The sequence below is a fragment of the Carcharodon carcharias genome, chromosome 6 (genome assembly GCF_017639515.1).
Source record: "Carcharodon carcharias isolate sCarCar2 chromosome 6, sCarCar2.pri, whole genome shotgun sequence".
Classification (NCBI taxonomy): Eukaryota; Metazoa; Chordata; class Chondrichthyes; order Lamniformes; family Lamnidae; genus Carcharodon; species Carcharodon carcharias.
Genome location: NC_054472.1, coordinates 80,454,026 through 80,476,553, shown reverse-complemented (window position 1 = coordinate 80,476,553; position 22,528 = coordinate 80,454,026). Strand labels below are relative to the sequence as shown.

Sequence of the window (22,528 nt, the reverse complement as noted above, 5' to 3'; positions counted from 1 at the left end):
CTGTTTCCACTATCCTCGTGAACATAGTGCATGGTAGGACCTGGAACCTAAGCTTTTAAAGAAAAATCTCACTTGCATCCTCTGTCACTTGATTTAAACCTTAAATCTGAGCCCCTTAGTCCTTGTACCATCAGCTAATGGAAACAGATTTTCTTTTGTCTACCTTATTCAAACCTGTACACTATCAGACCTTCCTTCAACCTCCTTTGCTCCAAGGAAAACAACCCCAGCTTTTGCAACCTAATCTTTTAGCTAAATTCCTTCATCCCTGGGACCATTCTGGAAAATCTCTGCACCCTCTCAAGGACCCTTCTGTCATTACTGGGTCGATGTAGCACTCTGGCCTAAACACAGCCTTATAAAGACTCAGCATAACTTCCCTCCTTCCCTGCTTTTGCTTGAATCTCCAGGATACCAAATGCTTCGAATTACACTCCTCTCAATATATCCTTTTACCTTCAAAGATCCATGTGCATGAACCCTTGCATGCTCTTTGGAACTGATAGTTAAGCCTGTTGCCTCTCCCTCCCTATCTCTGCCAAAATGCATCACCTCTATTAAATTTCATTTACTACTTGTTCATTCTGCTAGCCTTTGCCCTGTTGCAGTCAATTGGTATCATTACTGTTTGCCACAGTTCCAAGTTTGGTATCATTAACTTTTGAAATTTCATAAATATTAGTCATTTACAATAATCAAACAACTAGAACACCACCATTTACCATACTCCAGTTTGAAAAACTATTTGCTAGAACTCAGTTTGCTGTCATTAAGACAATTTTTTTTTCCCAACCTGATACCCTCCTATGCCATAAACCTCAATTTGTTAACTGGCTTTTTGTGTGGTGCTTTCATTTTCATAAAATCCACATAGGCAACATTTCCTTCAGTCTTTCCTGTTACTTTTATCCAAAAATTCAATTAGATTAAAGCATGATCTGTCTTTTTATAAATTCTGATCCGATTTTTCTTTAGCTTGCTCAGGTTACATCAGTGCTAATTGGGTCAAGCATAGGCAAGGAAACTTTGCCATACTCCTTCAACCAATACACCACTTGAAAGAAGCAATGAGGGTAGTAAGGGCTCTGAATGTACTGGTAGGTGGGGAATGTCAATATCCAATGGCTTTGGTAGCACCACTACTGATGGTGCTGGCTGAGTCCTGAAGAACATGTCTATCAGATGGGCCCTGTCAAAGGTGCTGAGAACCAACATGAAGGAAAGCCTACTTGATATTGTCCTTGCCAACTACTTGTGGATGCAAATATCAACTACATTACTAGCTGCAGTGACTACATCACAGTCCTTGGGTGATGAATATCCAGTGTGAATCTAGGGTTTCAATGTTGTGTGGCACTATTAGTGTTAAATTGTTAGATATAGCAGATCAAAACAGTGCATCAATGAGGTACTATGTGCCATCAGCAGCAGAATTGTATTCAGCCACATGTGACTACATTGACCTGGCATATCCCTCACTCTACCATTGCCATCAAGCCAGGGGGACCAAACCTGGTTCATTAAAGAGTTGAGGAGAGCTTGCTAGGCACAGTACCAGTGTTCTGAACCACTTGGGGATCATTAACATTTTTGTTTTGAATCTGAAAGCAGATTTATTTAATAAAAAAATAAAAATTTGCGGACCTTGTGGCTTCATTCAAAATAAAGAATTCTACTACACAATTCACAGAACCATCTCTGGGAGATGGTGACATAGTGGTAATGTCACTCAGTAAACTAGAGGCCTAGCCCAATGCTCCAGGGACAAGGGTTCAAATCCCATCACAGTAGCTGATGGCATTGAAAACTAATCTCTAATGGTGACCTTAACTATTGTCAATCATTGTAAAAATCCTTTGGGGAAGAAAATCTGCCATCCTTGCCTGGCCCTCATGTCATTCTAGACTCTCAGCAATGTGGTTGACTCTTAAATGGCCTAGCAAGCCACTCAGTCAAGGGCAATTAGATGAGCAACAAATGCTGGCCTTGCCAGTGATGCCCACATTTAAAAAAAAAAATCAATCTTGAATAGTCAATTAAATTAAAGATAATAGAAGAAAAATGAACTGTCACTTCTAAGCCAAACTGTTTGGGTGTAGAAAGAAATGGTGATTTCAATTGACTTTCACACTGAATTGATGATTGCAAAGTGTTCTCAGTTCCATTCACAACTCCTCAGATGCTGAAGCAGTCAAACCTGCCTGCAGCAAGACCTAGACAACATTTTGGCTTTGGTTGATAAATGTCAAGTCACATGCCTAGCAGTGACCATTTAGAACAACAGAATCTAGCCAACTCTCCTTGATATTCAATAGCATCACATCACTGAATTCCCCACATCCTGGGGGTTACCATTGACCAGAAACTGGACCAGCCACAGAAATACTGTAGCTAAAAGAGCAGGTCAGAGGGTTGGTATTGTGGTAAGAAACTCACCACCTGACACCCCAAACCCATCCATCTATAAACCACAAGTCAGGAGTGACAGAATACTCTCCACTTGCCTGGATAAGTGCTGCTCCAAGAACACAAGCTCAAAACCATCTGAGATAAAGCAGCCTGCTTGATTAAACTTTAACTTTCACATCCTCCACCACTGATGCAAGATGTACTGCAGCAACTTGCCATAGCTGTTTCAACAGCACCTTCCAAACCCATGACCTGTACCACCTAGCAGATGCAAGGGAACACCAGCATATGCAAGTTCTCCTCCAAGTCATTCGCTATTCTGACTTCAGACCATATTGCTGTTCCTTGACTGTCACTGGGTCAAAAACTTGAAACTCTCCCCTAACAGTGCTGCGGGTGGAACTACACCACATGGATTGCAGTGGTTCAAGAAGGCTGCTCACCACCATGTCTAGGACAATTTACGATGAGCAATAAATATTGGCCATGTAAGCAATGCTCACATCTGCTTGTTAGATCTCCCTAGTTAACTGAAACCTACCCAAGTGCCTGTTGGTCAGCACCCTCCCCCAACCAATTTTGTTGTTTCTAAAGCCTTAACCACATTGAAACTGTCTTTAGTTACTATGTTTTTATGACCTTGAGTAAGGATGTCATATTAGCCACTGTCCAGTCTTTTGGCACCTCCCCCATATCTAGGGAAGATTGGAGGAATGTGACTAGCCTTTCTGCTATCTCCACCCCCACTTTAACAACCTGGAGTGAAAGCCACCTGGACCAGGTGACTTACCCACTCTAAGCATAACCAGCCTTTCTAGTACATCCTGCCTATCAATTTTCATCTATTACCTCAATCATCTCAGTTTTGAATGATATTTTGTCAGTATCCCCTTCCTTTGTAAACACCTATGCAGAATATTCAAGCTTGCTTTGCACCTGTAAGCATTTTGCCATATCCAGTAAAGGCATGTCAAATGCATAACTTTAAACATGCCATGTATTCAGTACAACATTTTCTGGAACTGCCTTTCTTTCTTAAAAATGAACATTAAAATGCTGCTAACGTGGTTGCCAAGGGTCAAGCAACTTTTTTAATTTTTGCATTAACTCAACTACCTCAAGTCTCTGGGAAGTTCCTATTTGAATGACCATGGATGGGGTGCCACCTTGAATGGACATACCAAAACACAACTCTTTGTGGAATTCAAACCTATTGTTTGTGGACTTATCCAAAAATTAAAATCTAAAGACTCTTAAACACTCCGTGGAATTTTCTGTGCCCACTGGTGGTGGGTGTGAGCAGACAACATGGTAGGAAGACCAAAAATCTGTTTCACGACATCGTGAAACCAGTTTATAATCATCCACTGCACCCATCTGGCAGGCTGCATTTCCCACTGCCACACGTTGGAAACTTCATTGTACCACACCTGCATTTCATTTATAAGCCCCACTCACTGGAATCAACCCCCGCACCCCCGCCTTCCCTGCATGATCATCCGCAGTCATTCTGACATATTTCATAACTGAGCATAAGTGACGTTTACCTGGCGAATTGCACTTTGAGTCTTGTTTGCCCACCTTGCTCAGGGCAGCACTTGCAGTCATCAGCGACAGGCCTTGCAGGCAGTACAACATCACTTTTAGGGGGCTCACAGGCAGGTCTCTACTTATGAGACCAGCATAAGGAGGAGGTGGCTTTTCAAAGTCTGCAGGGCTGTGGCTTGCTTGGAGAGGGGGAGAAGGGGCCTTGGGCAAAGAAAGAGGCTGCAGGGCTAGGGCATTATTGGGGAAGGGGGGCTATCCCAGGGTGCATGTGAGAACACATGTTGATCTGTGTAAGTGGCCTCGAGTGGGGGCTGAGGATCTTTCCAGAAAAGTTGAGTCCAGATGGAGATCTGAGGGTGTGAGAGACAGTGGTGGCACCCCTTGAGCTGGCAGTAAGTGGGATGCCAGTGAATGTGTGATGGGCTTAGGTGTGAGCTTTAGAGATGGTTGCCTTATCCTGCTAGCATGGATGAGAACATTCATCCTCTTTCGGCACTGGATGGCAAGCCTCTTCTGTGCAGCATTGGTACTGACCACCTCTGCCACCACCTCCCAAGCCAGAGTGGTGACACGGGGTCTTCTGCGGCCAAAGTGGGAGTAGAGGACATCACGGCGGGCTCCAGTGGTGTCCTGGAGGCTTCCCAGGGATGCATCACTGAATTAGGGGACTGCAGTCTTCTTGCCTTTCAGAGCATGTCTTCAGTGCAGCAGACCTGGGCCGGAAGCAGAGGCGTGCATGCAGCTGCACTTTAAATATGGTGCCCAGCATGAGAAAGTTGCGAGGTGACATTGTGGCACGTGAAACTGGGACCACCCACCAGCAAAATGGCATGTTTCCCAGGAATGTATGATTAATGAGCTGGGATTGGGATGATAGGGCATGAAAAGCTACCATTTGCAGCCAGCGGGTAAATGTTCTTTTTCCTGCCTGCTACCGCACTTAGAGGGTGGAATTGTCCCAGATTTGCGCTGCCTCTTAGCTGTAGAAAAGCCTGCTCATCATGAGTAGGTGTGAATGATCTGTTTCCCCCGTTGTGTAGCAATGGCTTCTAATTTCCAATCATTCTGGGTAGACGATAGAAGTATTGATCAGGTATTCACCTGATAACACTGACCAAGACAACCAGTTTGTCTTCTCCAAGAACCAGGAAGAAGCCAGGTAGTCTGCAAACAACACAGCAAAAAACAACAGCAGCAGCAGCAAAGGCAGCAACAACTATGCTTTAACTGGGCACTGCAACATAAGGTTTCCAAGCTAGAAAACTGATGACCTAGTAATAAGCAACCAACTCGTAACCCACTGGAAAATCTACTTTTTTGAGGGAATTCTGCAACAACATTGATATGTAACTGACTGATTTATTGAATTCACTTAGCTACACTTTGAGTGGAAAAGAACCTCCTCTTCACCAGGCTTGCAACAAGATGATTGTGACCTGCAAACTATTCCTTTGTAACTTGTAAGAGTGCACTACCCTCTTATACACACATTGAAAAATACAGTTTGTGTGTCATAGTGTTAGATTTTCATGGTAACCATGAGAATAAATAACCTTTACTTAAACCCATGAAAACTTGCTGCTGGTTATTTAAATTGACCATACGTTTTAAGAAACACACACACCTTCCTTTTCACAAAACAACAGACTGATTAAGCAATAAAGGGAGAGGACAGGAATTTCAGTTCTGTCTCATCCCTGTCCGTAACAATATAATCATCTTCTTTGCCCCAATAGGATCCACCCTGCCTTTTTTTATAGTTGCTTATAGTTACTATTTATATGCTGTAGAAGGCTATTGGAATTTCTTTTTTGTTAACTGCCATTCTATTTTCATTATTTCTTTGCCAGTCTTATTTTCCTCTTCACTTCCCCTTTCAACTTATTAGGTTTGGCTTAGTTTTTCCTTGAAGAATTCACCTGGCATGTATCATACACCCTTTCTCTGTATTTCATCATACGTAAGAACTAGGAGCAGGCAATTCAACCCCTTGATAGGCCATTCAATATGATCATGGCTGATCTCATTTCGGCCTCAACTCCAATTTCACACCCTCTCCCCATAACCTTTCAACCCGTTACTAATTAAAAATCTATCTATCTTCTCAAATTTATTCAGCGTCCCGGCATCCACTGCACTCTGAGGTAGTGAATTCCACAGATTCACAACCCTTTGAGAAACGTAATTCCTCCTCATCTCTGATTTAAATCTACCGCCCCTTGGCCTAAAACTGTGGCCTCTCATTTCTAGAATGCCCCACAAGGGGAAACATCCACTTCTACACCTCCTTTTATCAACCAATCAGCCCTGGCTTTTGTTCCCTTACCTTTTTTACTTGTTGCAATACACCTAATCTGTTCCTAAAAGCATCTTCCTTTAAAGATCACCTATTGTTCCTTTTCAGTTCTTCCTGTCAACCTTTGATTCCATTTTACCCTGGTTAAATCCCCTCTCATCCTAGTGAAGCGGGCCCTCTTACCCCCCCGCCCCCTCTTCCAGTTGAGAAGTTCAATATTAGATTTTTTCCCTTGTTTCCATTACTAATCTAAATCTTTGAAACGATGATCACTCTTACCCAGTTGTTCTCCAGCAGACACTTGGCCCAACTTATTCCCCAGCACCAGAACCAGCAATGCTTCCTTCCTAGTTGGATTGAGGAAATGCTGTTTTGAAGTTTTGCTGAACACATTTGGGAAATGTCTCTCCCATCACCCTGCAGCAACCCCCCTGCCCCCCACACTCCTCTTCCGTTGTTTGAAAGAAAAGTTTTTTTTTTTGTCGAAGCTTTTAGTCTTGCACTCAATCAGGACAGTTAACAAGAATACCAAATGTAAAAGGAGCAACAGTTTATACTGTATAAGAAGCGAGTGCTGATTGGGACAAGTGAACTTTGGTAGAGATGTTGCCATGGCGAATATACCATGGTGACTGATGCTTGAAATTTAAACCAGGCAGCTTGACTCTGGTCAAGGCATTGCCCTGAGGAATGAACCAGTCACTTATTTTGTGTAGCTGAAATAGGCGCAATGTGTGTACGTGTTCTTTCTGTCTGCAAAGAATAAGGCCCTTTGTATCAATATATGTAGCTTCCAGTACATTCAAATGCGCCATACTGTGAACCTGACTGATCATCTTAAATTGGTTGTCAGCAATTCTTGGCACATTGAGGATTATTCAGCAAATGTTGTACAATTATGGAATTGCATCTAATGTTGGACACTTTGTTTTGAGTTTTGCAAGCCATGTGCTGGTTGGGTACGGTCTGTACCTTGCCCATTGTGAACAGCAGAAGAGACATGCTGTTTGATAAGATCTGCAAGTCTTGGGATGCACAGCCTACATACCAGCATCACACTAGCTTGAAATTCATATGCCACATTACTCATTAGTGTGATAGGCAGGATATCTTTTTGGCTTGACAGCAGCATCTTGTTAGTGGCGAATACTACTCATGTTGTTACTGCATAGTAGTAGCATAAACCTCTTGCTCAAATTTTTGAGATACTTTGCCCTTCCAGGGTAACCTGAGGTAGACTGGGCACTTCTTAGGACCAAAAGTGACAGACTTAGGTCTGTTCATGAGTGTGCGCAACATGCAGCATGAAATGATCTGATCAGGGTAGCTATTATCCCACAGCACTTCTTTGAAGCACCCCATTTCTGCATCAAGGTTGTATGGTGAGCAAATAGCTTGGGCCCTATTTACAAGGTTGCCGATAAGGCCAATCTTACAGCGGGTGGAACTGTAAGAATCCCTATGTGTATATTGACCAGTTCAAGTAGGCTTGCAGTAGACTGGTAGAGAATCCCCTGGAAGATTTCTCAAATAGTATGTCAAGGAAAGGAATTTCTTTTGACTGACTCCATTTCAAAGGTGAATTTGAGCACTGGATGGAGCCCAATAAGACATGTAAGGAAATTACTCCATGTGGCTGCAGATTTAAATATAGCAAACATATCATCCACATATCAAATATGCAAGGGGTAGGTGGTTATGTCATTCCATCAATGACATTTCTCATGGGATCCAACCAAGATGTTTGAGAGAGCTGGGCCTAGAGGGGAACCGTGGCTATTAACATACATGTCCTGTATGGCCTTCACAAACACTTCACTGTGGAAAGCTTGCTCAAAGTTGGTTGTAACAATTCGCCCAACCATTTGGCCAATTCATGTTGTACAGAACCAGTCATAGATAAGATAGGGATATTCAATGGGCTCTTTATGCCCTAATAGTGTGATTGGACCCTCTTTGTTTCTCAACTCTAACCAAATGCATCCTGTCTTTGAGGCATATGGACACCTCTCTTTCCAACAGTACAGTGTCTTCCCTGATCAGTTCTACCAGCCCACCTCACTTTTTTCCCTTCCCCTATCTTCTCTGAACATTTGTGGCTTAAAAATGGTCAGGATACATGTCTGTTATTGCCTTCGCATCATCTCCCCTTATGGTTATTTGTGCTTGTAGCTCACTGACTGGATTTACCATACTGTTTTGCATATGTGCATTGCGCGTATTCCTTGTAGCCCTTCTTGGTCTGCTCCTAACTGAAATGGTATTCCTTTCTTCTCTGGCACTATCCAACACTCACTCCTTTTAGACACCATATTCCTCTTTTCTGCTTCTAATATGCTGATGCCCATCCCCATTCAATTTAGTTTAAATCCTCCCCAGCCACACTTGTGAACCGCCCTGCAAGGGTATTGGTCCCATCCCTGTTGAATATAGGTGTCTTCTGCCCCAGAACTAGTCCTAATGTGCCAAGAATCTGAAGCTTTCCTTCCACCGCACCTCAAGTCATGCATTGGTCCTCCCTGTCTCCCATTAGTTAGTGCTTTTAATCTGAAATCCAGTTCCAGAAATGTTGCTAGCTACAGTTTTTCTACCAACAGTGCAAATAGAGTGAAATCACCAAGCTTAGTTCTGGAGTGCTCCCTTCACTAATAATTTTCCCTACCTTTTTTTAAACCAATTTTTTCCCTAATTAAACTCTAACTTTGTCTCCTTCTGAATGCAGATGGTATTGAAACTTAAAACTGATTTGGAGATGTTGAGCTTGAAAGGCTTGGGAGCTGCAGCAAACTGAACAGCTGAAGCATTTTGTTTAATAGCAGCCTTTAGTTGCGATTTCCTCTGACTGGGCTTGGTAACTCCTCTTAACTGTCACCTACTGATTTTTTTAAATGGAACATTAATTTAATTGGAATAAATGGTTTATTCATTCATATGGTAAACTCCTTGGAATTGGTTCCCTTTTCTGATGGGTGCCAGCTTTGCATTGGAAGGGTGAAGATAGCACCCAAGATATATAAGTCAATGTAAAAGTAACTATCTAATGCAACTTTCATTTACATAATGAACTTCAACTTAAAGCCTGGCTGGGAGGAAGGGAGGGAAATGCTATATGTGCTAATATTTGACATTTGATTTCCTGTCCTTGATTTTTCAATGATTGTGCAGTTCTAGGTTAAATGAGTACTCAGTAAAATTTGTGATTATTACGTTGAACAGAGAAGGAAGGTTTTTCTCAAGTTTTTGTTTAGTAAACATATTAAATCATTGTTTGGAAAAACTTCAAAACATGCATACTTCAGAGCAATTGGTCATTAGACATAACTCGCATTGTGCACCTGAACTATTTACTACATCTTTGTTCTCATCTAATTCAAAGAATTATTCCATCAAGATCTGAGCAGTTATTTTCTTCTATTGTCAGAGAATAATCGTCATTTGAATTATTCTTCTTGTATTTACTGTCATGTATTCTAAGCTTTAGAGGGGCTCTTTTGGGGTTGAATTTTTTTTGGTTGGAACACAGAAGTAGTTTATAAATTAGTGTTCCTGATTTTGTGGAGTATGCCTTGAAACAAAATGATTTTGGCTTTTCCTTCATTAGACTGCCAAGGCATTTCTTCCCAAGATGCTGGAAATGAACCATGGACATATCGTGACAGTGGCAAGTTCCCTAGGGTTGTTCAGCACTGCTGGTATTGAGGTTAGTACCTTTTAAACTTGTCCTGGAAAAGTGTTCCTTTAGTTTTATATTTTCCCATTTTTAAAAAAAAAAAGCAAGCTCTTGAAATGTCTAAATTCTAAGAAATCATCCCATTAATCAGATTTATGTTTTGGAGTGAAATGCATTATGTCTTGGTGTCTCAGTATATCAACTGTATTTTCTAGTCAAAGTATATTCTACATTGTTTTAATTGTGCAAATAGCTAACCTTAGAATTTAAACAGCTAAAATATTGTTGCTCCACATTGTGCAACAGAAAGTAAGTATACACGTTTTCAGCTACTGGGTGAGTTTAAGGGACCAAAAGATCTTAAAGAAATGATGGCAGCAGTGAACGGGAATGGAAAATTTGAAGCATTTTGCATGAACTCACCATTTGAGTCCTTTTGTAATCGTATGCAACTCAGTTATTTGCTTTGAAACTTGCATTAACCCCACCCACCTCAAAAGGTTGAACATTCCTGAGTTACAAAGTGTTCAATACCAAAACAGTGCACCTTGATTCATGCCCGTTTCTTTCCTCCCCCACCCTGTTTCCTACTGAGTTTTTTGAAACTGGTTTGGCAAGCAATATTTCCTTAACTTACAGATTTATAATTACTGAACTGATAACACTGTCCACTATATTTAATGCCCCTAACATCTCTTGCGTTGTCATAATCTGATTTTACCTTTTTGATTCCTTAGGATTGGGCCCCTTTTACAGCTGGTCAGCTGTTCTCTTGTTTACATGTACTCTGCTCTAAGTCCATGTACAATGTTGGTGCCACCATGCTCCAATTAAGACAAATTTGCTCAGCCAAGCAGAAGAAAAATTGACAGTGGCCATAGAATGCGAGGACAGCAAGCTCTTTTGCATGCACGCTCTGTCTTGTGCTCATTCTCTCTCCTTTTCCCTTATTCTCATGGGACACTTCAGACTTTTGCAGTTGACGGGGGCAAAGAACTTAAAAGCTACTCCTGGATTCCTCTTGAACTAAAGCCAGTTATAGTTCATCTGATACCTTGAAGTGATTATGATTCAAACCTTTGGTGATGGATTTTGAAGTTACTGTCAATAAGAGTCGCTTTACTCAAACATGTATCTATCTCGTGTGTTTCACTGCCATTTCAACAGTATCTTTGTATGTAATAATGCAGCTCCTTAAATTGAATTCTAGTACACCATAGACAAAGCAAAGGAATTCAAGAGACTGGCCTAATTAAGATAGAGGCTTCTGATTAAAGGGAATTTTTATTTCTTCCCTTTTACAAAGCGCATTTTATCTATCTATTTAGTTAACTTCTATAGTGCATATAGAACAGCTCTAGCCATGTAAATACTGTGGCTACAAGAACAGGTCAGAGGCTCTGATTCCTGTGGCAAATGGCTCAACCACCTGATTCCCTAAGCCACCAACTACAAGGCACAAGGCAGGGGTGTGATGGAATACTCTCCACTTGCCTAGATGAGTGCAGCTCCAACAACACTCAAGCTTGACACCATCCAGGACAAAGCAGCCCACTTGATTGGCACCCCATTCACTCTCTCCACCACTGCCACACAGTAGCAGCAGTGTGTACCATCTACAAGATGCACTGCAGGAAATCACCAATCCTCCTTACGCAGCACCTTCCCAACCCACAACCACTACCATCTAGAAGGACAAGGGCAGCAAACATATAGGAACACCACCACCTGGAAGTTCCCCCTCCAAGCCACTCACTATCCTGATTTGGAAATATATTGCTGTTCCTTTACTGTTGCTGGGTCAGAATCCTGGAACTCACTCCCTAACAACACCATAGGACTGCAGCGGTCCGAGAAGGCAGCTCAACACCACCTTCTCAGTTGCAATTAGGGATGGGCAATAAATGCTGGCCTAACCAGAATTGCCCATATCCCATTAATGAATTTATAATCTATAGCACATAAAATGCATATGGACTTTCCATACTTCCTACTAGAAAAGTTGTTTTGGGTAAGATTTTTTTTGCTATCCTTTTTGTCTTGTATAGTTTTTTTAAACTGCCATGATACTGGAGCATTGCATAAATGTTATCCAACCTAAATCTTGTAAGATCATAAGAAACAAGAGCAGGCCATTTGGCCCCTCAAGCCTACTCTGCCATTTAATAAGATCATGACTGGTCTGATTCTGATTTTTTTAAGTCCACTTTCTTGCTGGATCACCTATAATGCTTGATTTCCTTGCACATCAAAAATCTCTCCTAGCTCAACCTTGAATATATTCAGTGAACCAGCCTCCACTGCTGTCTGTGTAGAGTGTGCCACAGACTAACCCTAAGGCAAGAAATTCCTCCTCATTTGTCTTAAATGGGAGATGCCTTTTAAGTATCTAAATTCTAAGAAATAACTCCATTATTCAAAATTATATTTTGGAGTGAAATGCATAATATCTTGGTATCTTAGCATATCTACTTGATTTTCTTGTGAAAGTACATTGTACATGTATAATTGTGCGATTAACTCATCTTGATATTTTAGCTGTTTAGTTCTGTTGCTCCACATTGTGCTACCAATTTATCCATGACACACTTGACACAGGACGCATCAGGGAGGCTATGGAAATATAACCACATTACATTTAAACTTTGCCCCGTAATTCTAGATTTTTCCCCATGAGGGGAAGCATCCTCTCCGCATCGACCCTGTCAAGTCCTCTTCACTCTTGTACATTTCAATAAGGTCATTTATTTTTCTAAACTCCAATGACTCCAACCCACCTTGCTCATAAGACATTCTCCATCTCAAATCAACCTAGTGAGCTCTGAACTACTTCCAATGCAGGTATATCCCTCCTTGAGTAAGGAGACAAAAGTTGTACATAGTACTCTAGGTGTGGTCTCTCCAGTGCCCAGTGCAGTTGTAGCAAGCCTTCCTTATTTTTATACTCCATCCTTCTTGCAATAGAGGCTAACCTTCCTAACTACCTGCTGTATGTGTCTGTTTACTTTGATTTATGTACAAGGACACCCAGGTTGCTCTGTACTGTGGCATTCTGCAGTCTCTCTCCATTTAAATAGTATTCTGCTTTTCTATTCTCCCTGCCAAAGTGGACATCCTCATGTTTTCCCACATTATACTCCATGTTCCAAACCTTTGCCCCCTTGCTTAACCTACCTATATCTCTTTGCAGACTCTGCATCCTCTCAATTTGCTTTCCTACCTATCTTTGTATCAGCAGCAAATTTGGCCAGAATATACTATGTCCCTTCACCCAATTCTTTAATATAGATCATAAATAATATTGAGGAAGCTAAATTTATGATTCTACTATGCAAAGTATTGCTTTGAAAAGAGCATATTTGTCATATCCACAATGACTTTTTGCAATAAACCAGGAATTTACAGCATACCATATGAATGTGACCTTGTCTACATTGGGGAAACAGACCCTACCTACTAGACTCAAGTAATATCACACCTAATTCACACACCGTGAATGGGCTGAATCAGGTGTTCTCAAACATGCTCAATTTGATAACCACCACATCCCAATGGTCCAATTCCAAACTTCTCCATCACACACTGGCTTACAAGATGTGTCAGGGAGGCTATGGATACATAATAACATTACACTGAACCCCAAGACAGTGGCCTTCTCATCAGTGACATTTGGCTACACTTTCTCAAGAAACACACCGCTTCCATTGTACACAATCAACCAATCAGCAGCAAGAATGTTAACAAAAATTGACCTATTATAAACACACTAGCATGTAAGATTCCACCCATATGCCCATCCTCCACTATATGACTGTCTTTCATCTGTTCCAGTCATTCCTGCAGATGATGAGCATAGTATATTGTCTGAAACATAGTCTTATCAGTTCTTACAAAGAATTCTTAAGGTAGCAACTTTTTTCAAAGCATACTTTACATGATGTAACCGTAAATTTGTCTTCCTCCACGTTTTAGATCTAACTTTTAGATCATAAGGATCAGTGCTAGGGCCTGAACCATTTGTGGCGCTCCACTATTTACAGCTGTCAACCTTAAAGGGACCCATTTATTCTGTTTCCTGTTATGTTACCATGGATAGATTGGCTAACTATTACCCCAACACCATCTTGTGTAGTAACTGTAATATAAGGATGTTTGGTTAATATAAGGGTGTTTGGGTTAGTAAGAATTGTGGGACTGGGGGAACAGTACTGTCCACATGATGTAGAGTCACACGATAGACTGTGTAGAGCGAGTGCGAGAAGTCTGCATTGAGAAAGTACATAGGGTTATAAGTTGGAGATAATTATATAGTTATGTTAACAGTACACGGTTTACCACAAAAGCCTCCAGACCTCTTAATGAGACAACAGCCTTACAACATGGTGGCTGCAGACGAAGGACCCTGAAATCCCAGATAATGAAAAAGTAAAGAAGCTACAGCCTGACCTGAGCAAAGTACACCTAAATTGAAGACACAGCTGGAGATTGCCTTAAAATGCCATTACAGGTGAGGAGGCTGAAGGGCAGAAGAAAAATCCACAGTACCGCTGAAAAGGATTTCACCAGAGTAGGTCATTGTCAAATCTAATCGAACACTTGGAGTCAAAGGACCTAGCCAGATCACAGAAATGGTGAGTAAAATTCACTAAAAGGCTGAACTAACCTTTTTTAAAAAAAAAATAATCAGGGCACCAATCAGTCAGGGCATGTCGATTGTTTAAGCAGTGAACTGGAAAAATGCTGTAGCCGGGTCTGGAGTCAGCGCCATACCACGAGATGGCTGAGCTTGAATGAATGGAAACTTTTTAAAACAGAAGGCAGAGCAAAAAAATTGCTTTCAAATCAATTTCCCAACCTCAAAGAAGAAAATCACTGGCCAAAACTTTTTCTTGCAGAATTGCAAAGTTTTAGGGACACTTCTGAGATTGTATCTGGGGTATAAGCGTGGGAAAAGGTAAAAAAGGTTACTATGGAACCATCTAATTTAAACCTGTATACTCCTGTTCTGGAAAAACATCTGTGGATCATAAATTAAAACTACCAGACCAGTTTGAACTTGTGCAAAGACTAAACCAGATGCAAAATTGGGCGCCACGGAAAAGAAAATGTTTAGATTACAGCAGTGCACCAAGATAATGTGGGAAATTTGGAGTAAGTGCAAATTAACATTTAGTGAAGTTGTCGACAAAGTAAACATAAGACAGAGTATGCATGAATCCTCAACCGCATTTCGTGAGGTATTAAAAGCCTTTGACAAGTATTTTAAACTGCAACTTGAGGGCACATACTTTTTAAAAAAAAAAGTCTAATATGTCCCCAATAAAGCATCAAAAGTGCAAAGAGACCCCAGGGCGAGGGAGACAATACTTGAGCAAAGCGCAAGGTTGTCAACGGACCACGTCAGCGCAATGAAGTGCACAAGCCAAAGAGTTTAGTGCAGAGGAAAGAAGAGGCTGAGGAACAGTAGAAAGACTTGAACAGAACTTTTTGAAAATGCTGTACTCAAAACTGCAACGGCAGGTGGCAGTGCAGAACAAGCAGATGGCTGTGAATGAAGGAAAGTTATTTGATGTAACCAAAAGCAACAGAACCTGCAAAAAGAAAATGAAGCTATTCCACAGGAAAATGTTCATATCAAAACTGATTGGAAGAGCTCAACCAGAAAAGCAGCCAGGCACAACAGCAAGCAGAAAAAGCACTCAAAGTTTCTGCCCTGAATGGCTCAATATGTGGCCCTGGAAAAACATGAGGGCTTAAAAGACATTGAATACTACTTCAGGAAAAACTGCATTGGAACTATCAGCAACAACAAAGCAATGCACTGAAGCGCAACATGAGTTGTCAAGAAGAAAAACAGTTGAAAGAACAGCTAATTGTGCTTCAAGATCAAATGCTAAAGGGGTACATAACCCTTTAGCAGAATGAATTAACGAAGACTTCCCTGAATAGCAGAATGGAGGAACAGCAGAAAAATGTTGAAGACTCTGTTGAATTCCAAGAAAGCTCAAGGCGAAGTAATTAAGCCTCACAAAGATAAGGAAAACCTGTTGAAGGACCTTTCACATGCTCCAAGGATCCTTCAGGTCACGGCTTGTTGCGCTGGAAAATTACAAAGAGAATTAAAATGAACTTAATGCCACTCTGCCAACAGGTTCTTCAGTTCGCTCAGAAGATTCAGCAATTGTTCAGTATTTCAGGAGGAAGCTAAGAGGTACAAGAGAGTCCAGAAAAGTGATGAAGTATGCAGAGGCTCAACTGCAAAATTGAAGACTGCAGGAGGAAAAGATGAAGAATTCTTGTGTACAGGAGCAACAAAAAGTAGAAAACGTTTTGAAGTAGAAAGCTCCAATTCGACAGTCAAAGAGTTCTCTACCATTTTTTGCAGCATACCCAATTGAAAGAGAAGATGAATGTGATATTGCTAGGCTGAAGAACCAGTTGAATGGAGAAGAGGCATTGAAAGCTAAAGCTGTAGAGCTTTCCAAGCTGTGAACTGAAGCCACGAGTAGCATGATTACAGAAATGAAACAAGTTAAGACTCCTCTGTAGACTGACCTGGCCAACTGTGAAACCAAAATGAAGAACACAGCTCTGCTGCAGATGGAGAATGAAAAGACAAATTAGATCGAGAAATGTAAATCCAACACTGAAGATCAAAGAACTAGAAAGAAAAGAGCTAGATGCCTCAAACTTTGAGAACCATTTTTGAGTTGCTGAAAAATGACATGACTGGAATGAAAATCAAAAACCTAGAATGTCAAGAAAACAGTTCCAAGAGAATGTAGAAGTTCTCAAAAAGGAGCATGAATTTCCAACAGCTAGCAGAAATAAAATTACAGAATGTGAGCTTGAACAATAGAGGAATTAGGCTTTGCCAAGGGAAAACTGTTCAGTGTAGCCAACTTTCATGTATGAGTTTCCTAATAAAAAATTAGAACAAGTATCACAAATCTCCAAGAACAGGAAAAGGAATTACTGATGAATCAGAACAGTTGATTGAATGCAGAATTAACAACCAAAACTGAGTGATGGAACTTCATAGTGAAAAGAGCAATTAATCCTTGAACTTCGATCCAATCTGAAGAACATGAAAGGTGAGATGCACAGTATGGGAGGGCAAATCCTACTTTAAAGCAGAAAATGAAAATTATGAGAAACTGAGGATCTATGAGGGAACTGGAGAAGTCTAAGGAACAGTTAGTGACCATGGAAGAAAGACTCTGAAAGGAACTGAACATCCAGGTGAAGTTGTTTCCCTTGCATAAAGCTTCTGCAGATAACTCTAACAAAGAAAATTGAACTTACCAGAGTAGTTGTTGAGCTGAATGAAAAGATTAATCAGCTTGAAAAAGAACTGGAAAATGAGAGTAAACAAATATTTGGCTAGAATTGAGAAACAAGTGGAAATGAAGGCTCCTTTTTTTTTTTTTTGAAACGTCAACTTCCAGGAAGAACATGGCGGACTCTACGGAAAAAAACCTAAGTCCATCCTATAACTGAACAGTAAACATTCCCTCTGAAAGGAATGGGATAGGCCCATGGCATCCGATCAAAGAAGGCAGAAGGTCAACAAAGAAAAACATCATATAACGCTAAAGAGCGCAAGAAGTGAACCCAGATGTCGAAACCTAAGTATGTGAAACACCAAGTACTACAGTTTCAACACTGAAGCAATTGAGATCACCACTCCTCCAAAATGAGAATGGAAGAGCCAAAGCCTCCAGACAGTCTGAATTTGTAAAGTCAGAGACTTTGGGGGAGAATTGAATATTTATTGTAAATATATCTGGGTAAGGACTTGGTTGGGGGGCTGTGTGTAGTATGAGGATGCCAGGTTAGTAAGGGTTAATGTGGGACTGGGGAAACAGTACTGCCCACAATATGATGTTGAAAGTCACATGAAAGGCTGTGTGTAGAGTGTCTGAGAGAAGTCAGCATGATGATAGCTAGTTAGGGCTATACCTTAAAGATATGTATATAGTTGTGCATTAACAAACTGTTAATGTTCAATCACACAAGCCTCCAGACTTCTTTAGTGAGACACCAAACAACGTTACAACAGTAATCTTTTTTGTTGCACCTTATTCAATGCCTTTTGGAAATCCAACTACACTACATCCATGTGTTCCCCTTCATCCAGCCTGCTTGTTACATCCTCAAGGAACTATAATAAATTTGTCAAACATTACCTGCTTTCAGTCTCTCTCCTTTCTTGAATAGAGGTGTTATGTTTGCTGTTTTCCAATCCACTAGAACCTTCCCAGAATCTAGGAAATTTTGGAAGATTACATCCAATGCATCCACTATTTCTGCAGCCACTTCTTTTAAGACCCTAGGATGCAGGCCATAAGATACAGGGGACTTGTCAATCTTTAGCCACATTAGTTTCTCCAATATTGAGTCAACACTTCTGACCTCCAGGGCATCGTATTGCGGGGGGGTTACCCCAAAGATGCGCTGGGGAACCCTTAGACCCCAGCCAGGCCTGACTCACCACACCCCCACCCAAGGCCTGACCCAGCGCCCCCCCCCCCCCACCAACCACCAAAATCCTACCCTCTTGCCTCATTTCTCCCTGGCCTGTCAAGGACCTTTAAACTTGGCTGGACCTTTTAACTTATCTGGTTTATGGCAGCTAGTGCCATTAAAAAAAGAAAGCGTGGCCTCCTTGCATCTGGCAGAGTTTCCCTTGACACTAGGCCCCGGGAATGCGCTGCACTGCCCAGATCTCACCTAGCCTGAGTTGGAGGGTTGGGTGAGATAGGATCGAGGGGGGGAAAAAAGCTGAGGTCAAAAAAACTGAGCGGAATGGCAAACCAACTCTGCCACTCCAAGGAAGCTCAGGCCCATTTTATTTCTCTAGTAACAGTGATTATTTTACATTCCTGTATCCCTTTTACCTCTTGGTTTTCTAATATTCTTGGGATGTTTCTTTGTGTTTTCTACTGTGAAGACAGATCCAAAATAGTTGTCTCTGCCACTTCCTTGTTTACCATTAATTTCCCAGTTTTATCCTCTAGGGACCAATGCTTGCTTTAGCTACTCTCATCCTTTTTACATTCATAGAAATGTCTTTTTTATTTCTTGCTTTAGTGTCCATACTGATTTCTAATAGTTGAGCACATAGAAATACCCATTCAGTAATACTGATAAAATACTTTAATTGGATTCACTAAATTCCATTCACTACTAGTGACCAATGTAGAGGAAAATGCTTAAGAGCCCAAAATACTGACATTTATCAAATTGATTTGCCTCAGCACTTTCAAATGTGACAAGCTCAAACTCTTCATATTCCAACAGCTACTTTTCTATTAGTACATTTCTCCTTGTTTTTCTCTCCAATCTAGTAAGTGGCTAATAATTTCTTTTTTACATAAATTACCAATAGGTGCATTAACTGTCTTAGCTGCAGAAGACCACTACTGTTCCAGTATTACTGGCAAAGATGTTGTCCATGAATCAAACTTGCATCAATGTTTTTGAGCACCCTAATTGAAGTAGAAAATGTTCTGAACTATCAATTTATTGTCATTTAGGATTACTGTGCAAGCAAATTTGGAGCAATAGGATTTCATGAATCCTTAAGCCATGAGCTGAAGGCATCTGACAAAGATGGGATCAAGATGACACTTGTCTGTCCATATTTAGTGGACACAGGCATGTTTCGTGGCTGCAGAATAAGGTGAGATGGATGATGAGGAATTTAGTGCATAAAGTTTAAATTGTCTATTTAATCACTAAACTAAAGTGTGTCTAGAAAGAGGCTCTGCTGAGGGACTACGAGCAGCTCAGTGCTAAATTAAAAAGCAGAACCACAAAGGTAATAATCTCCGGATTACTACCTGAACCATGTGCAAATTGGCATAGGGTAAATAGGATTAGAGAGGTAAATGTCTGGCTCGATGATTGGTGTGGGAGAAATGGGATCCAATTCATGGGGCACTGGCACCAATACTGGGGAAGGAGAGAGTTGTTCCATTGAGACGGGCTTCATTTGAACCATGCTGGGACCAATGTCCTGGCGAATCGTATAACTAGTGTTGTCAATAGGGCTTTAAACTAATTAGCAGGGGGAAGGGTTCAATTGAAGGGAAGTTTAGAAAATCACAAATAAATGAGAGAGCAGAGGTGCAGAGTAATGGAGGTGAACAATAATCAAAGTGACAGGAAGGGGCAGACAATATAAGAGTGAAGAGTGATTGAGAAGAGTGCAGCAGAAATTAGAACTAGATTGAGTAATAATGGTAAAAAGTCGAAGCTCAAAGCTTTTTAACTGAATGTTCGCAGCTTTTTTAACAAGATAGATGAGTTGACGGCACAAATAGAAATAATTGGATATGGCGTGATAGCTATTACAGAGACCTAGTTGCAGGGTGATCAAGATTGTGAACTCAATATTCAAGGGTATTTTACATTCTACAAAAATAGGCAGAAAGGAAAAAGAGGTGGGTTTGCTTTTTTTAATAAAGGAAGGTATCAATGCAGTGGTGAGTAGTGATGTCGGTGATGTAAATTGTGATGTGGAATCAGTTGGGTGGAAATAAGAAACGTCAACAGTGGGAGATGCTCCCGATGAGTTGCCTCACTGTAGAACAAAGTATAAATCAGGAAATAATGGAGGTAGGGTGCTACAATTGTCATGGGTGATTTTAATCTGCATATTGACTGGACAAATCAGATTGGCAGGGGCCAACATGGAAGACGAATTTGTAGAGTGCATCAGGGATTGTTTCTTAGAGCAATACATTGCAGAACCTATCCAGAAACAGGCTATTTTAGATCTAGTAATGTATAATGAGGTAGGATTAATAAAAGATCTGGCAGCATCGGCAGAGAAGAAAAGAGTTGACGTTTCGAGTCCTCATGACCCTTCGACAGGGTCATGAGGACTCGAAACGTCAACTCTTTTCTTCTCCGCCGATGCTGCCAGACCTGCTGAGTTTTTCCAGGTAATTCTGTTTTTGTTTTGGATTTCCAGCATCCGCAGTTTTTTTTGGGGTTTTTTTGTTTTTTTTTGTTTTTGTTTTTTTTTGTTAATAAAAGATCTCATAGATAAGGATCCACTATGTGTTAATGATCACAACATGGTAGAATTTCAAGTTTAGTTTGTGGGCGAGCAACTCTGATCCCAAACCAGTGTCTGCAACTTAAATAAGGGCAATTACAGAGGTATGAAGAAACAGCTGTCTAAAGCAGGCTGGGAACATAGACTAAGGGGAAGGTCAGCGGATGAGCAGTGGCAGATATTTCACAACGCTCAGCAAAAATTTATCCCAGTCAAAAGAAGGACTCTGAGAAGGATGAACCAGCATGGTTAACAAAAGCAGACAAGGAAGTCAGATCCAATCAAAAACTAAGGCATACAAAGCGGCAAACCAGTGGTAGGCCAGAGGATTGGGAAATTTTTAGGAATCAGCAGTGGATGACTAAAAAGCTAATAAAGTGGTAGAAAATTGATTATGAAAGTAAATTGGCAAGAAATATAAAAACAAACAGCAAGAGCTTCTACAGGTATATAAAAAGAAAGAGTAGCTAAAGTGAGCATGGGACCCTTGGAGGGTGCGACTGGAGAATTGATAATGGGGGAAAAAAGGAAATGGCAGATAATTTAAACCAACATTTTGCTTTGGTCTTCACAGTGGACAACACTATAAACATTCCAAAGATATCAGATAAGCAAGAAGTTAATGGGAGGAAAGATCTTGTAACAGTCTCTGTCATGAGGGCCAAAGTATTCGACAAACTAAAGGGACGAAAAGCAGACAGACAGGTCTTCAGGACCTGATGGCCTGCATCCAAGGATTTTAAAGGAAGTGGCTGCAGAGGTAGTGGAGGCATTGGTCGAAATATTCCAGAACTCACTGGATTCTGGGAGTGTCCCAGTGGTTTGGAAAACCACTAATGTGACGCCCCTGTTTAAGAAGGGAGAGAGACAAAAAGCAGGAAGCTATAGGCTAGTCAGTCCAACATCTGTCGTTGGGAAAATGCTAGAGTCCATTGTTAAGGAAGAAATAGGACATTTAGAAAAGCTTAACGCAATCAAACTAAGTCAACGTGATTTTGTGAAAGGGAAATCACGTTTGACAAATTTGCTAGAGTTCTTTGAGGATATACCGAGCAGAGTTGATAAAGGGGAACCGGTAGATGTAGTGTATTTGGATTTCCTAGTTCTGTTGAAGGGTCATGAGGACTCAATGTCAACTCTTCTTCTCCGCCGATGCTGCCAGACCTGCTGAGTTTTTCCAGGTAATTCTGTTTTTGTAATTAACTGAGCTGCCCATCTAACCTTAACATCGGTGGGCAGGCCAAGAGCCCAGGCAGCCTTCGCATTTATCATGAAACCATCCACGGGCGGGATGAGGTTTCATGAAGGGTTTATAAATTAAATACATTTTTTTATTAAAGTTCATTTGACCTGTCCCAGCTCATGTGAGGAGACATGTCTTAAATTTTTTTTTGACAAAGTTTTGGAACTTAGACTAATCTCCAAGGCAGCTCTGTGCCTCGGCGATTTCTGTGCCCACACCCCCCCCCCCCCCCCAACCTGCCTGCACAGGGAGCGCTCAGTACTTCTGGGTGTGCATCATCTTGGGCAGGCCCTA

At 41.1% G+C, this 22,528-nt stretch overlaps 1 protein-coding gene across 1 annotated transcript in view; it reads left to right on the top strand.

Moving 5' to 3' along the window:
* LOC121278761 (retinol dehydrogenase 10-like) overlaps positions 1–22,528 on the top strand; it is a 104,500-nt gene that overhangs the window by 48,278 nt on the left and 33,694 nt on the right. The window contains exons 2-3 of the mRNA XM_041189172.1: positions 9,855–9,953; positions 19,463–19,608. Coding sequence (XP_041045106.1) covers positions 9,855–9,953; positions 19,463–19,608 — 245 coding nt within the window. The remainder of the gene's footprint in view (positions 1–9,854; positions 9,954–19,462; positions 19,609–22,528) is intronic.